Below are 7,819 nucleotides of genomic sequence, written 5' to 3' on the forward strand. Positions count from 1 at the left end.
ATGTCAACTCTGTGAAAGCAAAGAGTTTGTTTTGTTCACATTTCTATTCTCACCTAAAACCGTGCCTGGCATAGCAGGGACCCAATAAATATTTGTTGAATAAATGAATGAATGGAGTTACTGGCGTTTGCGTGTTTTGTTTTTGTTCTGCTTTTTTTTTTTTTTTTAAGTTTGTCGTCAGGGATGTGACACCATCGAGTCCTTATTTGGAAAGTTTATAGTGTTTCTCCAACTGTTCTCCACTGACACCACCATCCTGTACATAATGAAAAATCCTGGGTCGGCTGAATCAGATTGGGGGGAATCCGGGAATTTATCAAGTCAAAAGCCCCCCCTTCCCTAATTCTTACACGAAAGTTGCAGAACCACAGTATTAGAATTTGAGGGAGGAAAAACCCGAGTTGCTTTCTCTGCAATCTTCTTTTCGAATGAGGAAACTGAAGCCAGGAGGGGAGAAGGGACCTGCCCGCAGCCTCCCTGCGGTCTAGGCTGAAGATGAGTCCGGATCTGGGCACAGCCCACTCCACCCACCCAACCCACCCCGACCTCCGGCTTTTGCCCCGCTCGCCCGCGGGGATCCAGAGCTTTCAGGGCGGGCCACCAGCTCGCGGGCCGCTTTCAACCTGGGGAACTGGGGCGAAGGGCCCGTAGCCATTGGCCGGGGCGCGGCGGGCGCCTCCCCATTGGCCAGGGCGGAGTCCCCCGCCCCGGCCGGGGCGGCCTCGGGACTGGCCCCTCCCTCGGCTATAAGGCGGTGGCCAGCTGAGCCGTGGGAGCGCGCGGGAGCGCACGGCGGGGCGTGGCAGACGCTGGGACGCTGCGCACCAAGGGAAGCGGCCGGCCGCCCATGGCGTTCGCGCTGCTGCGCCCCGTCGGCGCGCACGTGCTGTACCCGGACGTGCGGCTACTGAGCGAGGACGAGGAGAACCGCAGCGAGAGCGACGCCTCCGACCAGTCGTTCGGCTGCTGCGAGGGCCTGGAGGCGGCACGGCGCGGTCCGGGCCCCGGGGGCGGGCGGCGGGCGTCCAGCAGCGCGGGCCCGGTGGTGGTGGTGCGACAGCGGCAGGCGGCCAACGCGCGGGAGCGGGACCGCACGCAGAGCGTGAACACGGCCTTCACGGCGCTGCGCACGCTCATCCCCACCGAGCCGGTGGACCGCAAGCTATCCAAGATCGAGACGCTGCGCTTGGCGTCCAGCTACATCGCGCACCTGGCCAACGTGCTGCTGCTGGGCGACGCGGCCGACGACGGGCAGCCGTGCTTCCGAGCGGCGGGCACCGCCAAGAGCGCGGTCCCAGCCGCCCCCGACGGCGGCCGCCAGCCGCGTTCCATCTGCACCTTCTGCCTCAGCAACCAGCGCAAGGGGGTGAGTGCGCGCGGCGCTCCAGTACTGCGGCCGCAGGGTCAGGGAACGGGCTTCTTACGGAGCAAAAGAGGGGCCGAGACCCCAATGAAGAGAGGGGAAAGAGACGTGGAGTCGTCGGGGGTGCAGCCCTCCAGGCCCAGAGTTTGGTGTGGAACAGAACCGCTCACAATGTTCCCCAAACAAGGGGTGCAGGGAAGCCCAGAGCTTGGGCGTGATATAGAGGATGGAGATTGCTCATCGAAGGACACCCCCTCCCACTAGGAGTGTGCTGGGAAGAGCGTGTGGGGAAATCATAACAAAGGCTGTCATTTATTGAGCTCTTCCTATGTACGGGCGCGCGTTCCTGGTTTTCTTTTTACCTTCACAAGAACCCCGTCAGGCAGGTAGTTCTGCCCGTTTTATCACTGGTGAGGACCTGGGGCTCAGAGGGGTGCCCATGTTACACAGCTCGAAAGCCAGAATGCAGGCTCTGGGTTTGCTGGTATGTGTTGCCCTGAGCTGCCCTTACCGTAAAATAATTGTCCCGCATCCTGAGACTGACCCAAGGGCAGGAGACTGAGAAGAAAAGGGGATGCACAGCCGCAGTCAAGAGCCTGAGGTACCCAGCTGATGAGCAGTAGGTGTGAAGCAGGGGGTCTTTTGAGGATACTCAGCCCCCAAAGAGATGGAGTGCTGGGGAAGGGCACTGTTGAGTCAGCCGGGCAGAGCTGGAGGTAAGCTCCTGTGGTCTCTCCTAAGTAAGGATGAGAACCAGGCTGGTAGGGGACGGACGGGGCTGAGTAGCCGCAGAGGTTGCTGGGGGGTGCTCCTGGTTGAAAGCTGGCCTTCCTGCACAGGCCCCAAGGAGCCTGCTTCATCCCCAGCCTTTCCCCTTTCTGGCCTGGGCTTTTCTTAGAATAAGGAGGCTTGTCTCGTGAGAGCTTTGGATTCTAGCAGCTAATATTTACAGCTGGGGAAACTGAGGCTGAGAGAGTCCCTGACTGGCCCCTGTGGCCTTTTGGAAAATGAAAGAGTATGGGAGCACAGGGAACTCTGCTCAGTATTCTGTAATAACCTAAATGGGAAAAAGATTTGAAAAAGAATAGATACATGTACAGGTATAACTGAATCACTTTGCTGTACACCGGAAACTAACACAACATTGTTAATCAACTATGCTCCAGTATAAAATAAAAATTAAAAAAAAAAAGTCATGGGGGATTGGAGTCACGCCTCTGGGTCCCCTAGTCTTTGGTTCTCACAACTTCCCCAGCTCCCCTCTTCACTCTGTTCTGGGGAAGCCTCTGTGTCGTGGCCTCAGACCACCCCCTTCTGGCCTCTCACCTGCCATTGCTGCCTCAGTTTCCCTAAGTCAGTCTTTTTCGGTTCCGATTTGAACCCTCTCCGGGGTCCCTGATCCTCCCAGCTGTGGGCCCTGGTCTGTGGGCCCTCGGCAATACTCCCTGACTGCTTTTCACCTATTCACTCAGTTCAGCAAACCTTAACTACCCGACAGCTGTTTTTTGTCGACTCTGAAAACATTCCCAGAGAAGCAGGTTGTGGATGCCCATCCACCACTGTCAGGAACTCCAATTGCGGGGCCAGGGCAGGGCCTGGAGGTGAAAACAGAGATGTTGTGGTCTGATGGGGAGGGGGGCGCACAAAGGGACTGTCAGGGCCAGAGGAAGCCCCTGACCCAGTGGCTAAGTTCCTGACAGAGGCTTGGGGATGGAAGCAGGCAGGTTGAGGCAGTAGGGGAAGGTGTTCTAGGAGCAGGACACAGTGAGAGCTAGAGCCTAGAAAAGGAAAAGGGTAGACGTTGAAGGTGGCAACGCATAGAAGGGAGGTGAAGACTGGCCAGTGACAGCAGTGTCAGCAGTCTTGATGAGCACTGATCTCTCGTGCTAAGTGCTCTCCACGTGTTACCATTAAAACCCCCCAGCAGCTGGAGAAGGAGGTGCTCTGGTTATCCCCAACTGCTTAGAGATGCTGTCACTGGTTCAGAGACACCGCCCATGATGGAGTCAGGATTCGCACTCAGGCCTGCCCAACTGGGACGTGGGAAAGGTTCATGTGGGAGGGCCCTCGGGGAGAGGGTGTGTCCATCAGGTGCCTGCCCCCCACAGCAGGTAGACTGGGGGCTTCTCTGCTGGTCTCAGGCCTGTCCCACAGATCACAGGGCCTCGCCTGGGTCTGGCTGCTTCCCCGGGATCTGTCTACAGGACCTAGAACCCAGCCAAATTTGGCTGTGGAAGCCATGCTCTCAAGCACACAGGCTCCTCTGGGAATAAGCAAAAGGGGTGATCCTGGCTGGCTCTGGCCCGCAAAGACTTGAGGACTCGACTAGAAGAAAACTGGCTGTCTTGGGGAGCCTGTGGGAGCCTTCCTTCTCAGCTCTGGTGACCAGAGAGCTCCAAGGCCCCAGACCCTATCCCTTCACCCTGAGCCACCACCTTGTTCCCAGCTGGCTGGTCTGGGGTTGGGGTCACCATAGAAATAGCTCCCTGTAGCATCTTCCTGTTTAAGGAGGGGTTAGGTGTGGCCCTCTGTGGTAGAAATAGCAAGGGGAGGTGGAAAGGAGGGTCTTGTCTCTGCCCTGTTTTCCCTTTTGTCACCTGGGGGTGGGGGTCAGATAGGGTCGTCTTGTAAGGCCTTCCCCGCTTGGCGTAGCAGCTCAGGAGCAGAGGTGGCACAGAGGGCAGTGGGGCAAGGAGGTCCCATCACCAGATGATGCTGATGTTAATACTTGCGAACATTCATTGAACACTTACTATATTCCTGACACTGTGCTAAGGGCTTTACCTGCGTTAACGTGTGTAATCCTCACAGTAACTAACTTTACACATGGGGAAACCGAGGCTCAATGAGCTGAAGTCACTTGCCTGAGGTCTGACAGGTAATCCAAGGCAGAGCAGGGGTTGAAGCCCAGATCTGTTTCACTCTAGCCACCGCCTAACTACAGTGCTTCCCGAGCCCTTGGCGCTGAGGCACAAAGAGACAAAGAAGCTGGGGCCTAGTCAAGGCTTCTCCTAAATGCGTTTGGCAGTTACAAGGCTCCTTCACAGCTGCAGTTGCATTTCATTGCACCCTGGGGTGGCAAGTAGAATCGTTTTGTCCCCATTTCATAGATGAAGAAACTGAGGTTCAGGGAGCTGAACAGTCCCAGCATCCTCAGGGGACACAGGTCTCGCAATGACTGCCAGACTTGGGGTGGAGGTGGCTCTCCCTTACCCTGAGGACTTAGAGTGAAAAGGTGGGAGGCCGGTTTTCTGTCCTCCAACCTCAACACTACACCCCCCACCCCCATCCGCCCTTCTCAGCCACTCTTGCCAGAGTTTGTCTGAGAAGCCCAAGCCCCAGGCTCTGCTGGGACTGTGGCCTCAGCCCTCAAAATAGCCCTGCCTGTGAATGAACACACTGTCCCTGGGCCCGGAGAGCCTCAAGGGAGGCTGGGCTCGCATCTGGATGGATCTGCCCCAACCTGGGCCCAGGAGTGGAGCGGGGCAGCGGGCAGAGCTCCGAGATGGTCAGCTGTTTCTCTAGACGGCTGAGAAAAATGCCGGCCCCATTATCTCCTAGTCAGGTTCGGGGGTGAGTATTTACAGTGGGATTGCAGACACCATTGTGTCTTAGAAACAGGACAGACTGTTGGACAACATGGATTTTTCTAGCCCAGCCCTTTTTACCAACTGGCTGGGTGCCTCTGAGCCAGCCATGCAACGCTGGAGGCTGCAACAGAGGGGGTACGCGAAGGCCTGTGATCTCGCTGGCTTACAGTGAGGATGAAACCCACATGTCAGACCTCAGGACAGTGGGTAGAGACTGCCCCTGCAGCGTGAGGGGCAGGTGGCTTCCAGGGCTGCCACCATTACCTTGTCTCCCAGTGGACACCCCTGATCCAAGCGGCGTTGGTTGGCAACTGCTCCACGCCAGTCCCTGGGCTGGAACTGGGACTACAGAGTGAAAGACTTTCCCCGACCACCCCCTTGAGCTCCCAGCCTGATGGGAGAACACAGGAGAGACCCCATCTTCCCCTTCTGGGCTTTATCCTGGCCCCAGAAAGGCAAGAAGTGCTAGGAATTGCAGGAATAGAGAAATCTTCCTAGGATAGGACCAGAGAGCATATTCCTGGCAGAGGGAACACCCTGAATGAAGGCAGGGAGGCCGGAATTCCAGAATCTACTTTTGAGGTTGACGAGCAGGCCACTGGGTATACAGCCAGGCAGTGGGAGAACCACTGTGGGGTGTGTTCTTCCCTTGAGTGTAAAATACTATGATTTAAACTATACTGGATTTTTTTTAAAAGCAACAAATCACACGAGGAAGAAATGAAAAAAGTAAAAAAGTATATAGAGTTAAAAAAAAAAAAGGCTTCCTCCCATCCTGTCTCCTCATCACATTCCTCTCCTCTGAGGAAACCCGTTAGTGATTTCCCGTGTGCCCTTCTCTCTGGACATCTCAGCACACAGGAACATGCACTCAGTCCTTGCTTTCGTCCTTAAACGATATTAGTCCATAAAGAGTCATCCCCTGTTAGTCCATATAGAGTTTCTTCTGCCTTCTGCAAGAACTTGATTGTGCAGCTAACTGATTTTTTTTTTTTTATCAAGTTCCCTATTGCTGGACACAGAGGTTAGTTTCAGTGTTCATGATGACCCAACTGAACCCCCTAATACCTCTTTCTCTCTTCCTGCAGGGTAGCCGTCGCGACCTGGGGGGCAGCTGCTTGAAGGTGAGGGGGGTGGCCCCAGTTCGAGTGCCTCGGAGATGAGCCTGGACCCATATGTCATTTGTTCCAAGCAGGACCCTGAGAAGGAGGCCAGAGGCCAACCACTGGGCGAACAGGGGAAGACCCCAGGAGCTGAACCCAGGTCCCTTCTTTGTGTAGGGACCAGAGGACAATGGCCTGGGCCCATGACCCTATGAGCAGGCCCCCTGGGACATCTCCACCCCACCCTGGAGAGCCGTGAGGACCCATGCAGCCGGCCCGAGCCCTGGCTGGTCAGAGACAAGGCAGAACTTTTGGAAAAACAAAGACTGTTGTTGACAGAGGATGTGTGTGTGTCTGTGCATGAGTGTGGGTGTGTGTATGAGACAGAGAGAATTGATGGGTTTAAAATAAAAGGTATTTTTAAGTAAAAAATGTTCCCAGCTGAAGAAGGGAGGGGCCTGGGGACATCAGAGGTCAGAGGTGGCCCCTCTCCTGGACCTTGGAAGAGACACAGGTGTCACAGGTGCCACCCTGTGCCCTGGAGGGGGTGGAGCTGGGGGAAGGCAGGGGACCCCCCTCTCTAGAAGTCGAGATAACCAATCTTTCCTCACTGTCTTCCTGAACAACTGTTGGGTGTCTGGTGTGGTTGGTAAAAAAAAAGAAAAATCTTAATTTTATTTATTTTTGAATAAGGAATATATATTCATCCACATGGTTCAAAATTCAAAAGGTACAAGAGGGTATGTGGTGAAAAGTCTCCCTCCCTCTTGTCCTCCGGCCACAGTTCTCCCGCCGCAGGCAGGCTCAGCCACTAGTTTTTTTGTGACATCCCTATTCCTTGTGAATAACCAAGCAAATACAGAAATATACATATATGTTTTCTTCCACCCTTTACACAAACAGTAGCATAGTGTACCCACTTTCTGCTCCGTGCATTTTTTTTTTCCTTAATCTAGCTTGGGTGTTATCCCAAGTCAGTACATAAAGGTAAAGGGTATCTTCATTCCTTCAGTAGCTGTTTATTCCATTTTGTGAACATACCATACTTTAACCCATCCCTTATCCACGTCTTTACAAACAGGGCCAGGTAGGCACGTGGTTTTTCACATGTGCAAATGCGTGTGTGCTGACGGGATACTTTTGCCCATGTTGGAGCTGAGAAGATTTAAAGAAACAATGACAGGGCTTCCCTGGTGGCACAGTGGTTAAGAATCCGCCTCCCAATGCAGGGGACACGGGTTCAAGCCCTGGTCCAGGAAGATCCCACATGCTGCAGAGCAACTAAGCCCATGCACCACAAGTACTGAGCCTGCGCTCTAGAGCCCGAGAGCCACAACTACTGAAGCCTGTGCGCCCAGAGCCGGTGCTCCACAACAAGAGAAGCCACTGCAACGAGAAGCCCGCGCACCGCAACAAAGAGTAGCCCCTGCTCGCCCGCAGCTAGCGCAGCAATGAAGACCCAACGCAGCCAAAAATAAATAAATAAATAAAATTTAAAGAAACAATGACATCCAAAGGCACGTGGCTGGCACATGGCAGGGTGACAATGTGAGGTCTGTCCACCTATAAAGCCCAAAGTGAGCTCCTTCCCTTGCCCTGGAGATGCCCCAGATCGGGTGCCAGCTCCTGTGACCCTGATTATTCTCCCAGAAGCCCTGGGAGGTGGGGGCCGGTGTATCCCCATCTCACAGATCTGTCCCTGTGGGGCCAGGATTGGGGAAGCTGTAGAGGCTGGAGGCAGGGGAGACAGGGAGAGGGGCCAG

At 54.9% G+C, this 7,819-nt stretch overlaps 1 protein-coding gene across 1 annotated transcript; it reads left to right on the forward strand.

Annotated features, from left to right (window-relative positions):
* The first annotated feature begins 831 nt into the window (after window positions 1-831).
* TCF15 (transcription factor 15) lies at window positions 832-7,032 on the forward strand. The gene is made up of 2 exons (XM_030830595.3): window positions 832-1,366; window positions 6,042-7,032. The coding sequence occupies exons 1-2, from the start codon at window positions 848-850 to the stop codon at window positions 6,114-6,116; spliced, it is 594 nt and encodes a 197-aa protein (XP_030686455.1). The 5' UTR covers window positions 832-847; the 3' UTR covers window positions 6,117-7,032.
* The last annotated feature ends 787 nt before the right edge of the window (window positions 7,033-7,819 follow it).

Source organism: Globicephala melas, chromosome 15 (assembly GCF_963455315.2).
Source record: "Globicephala melas chromosome 15, mGloMel1.2, whole genome shotgun sequence".
Taxonomy (NCBI): Eukaryota; Metazoa; Chordata; class Mammalia; order Artiodactyla; family Delphinidae; genus Globicephala; species Globicephala melas.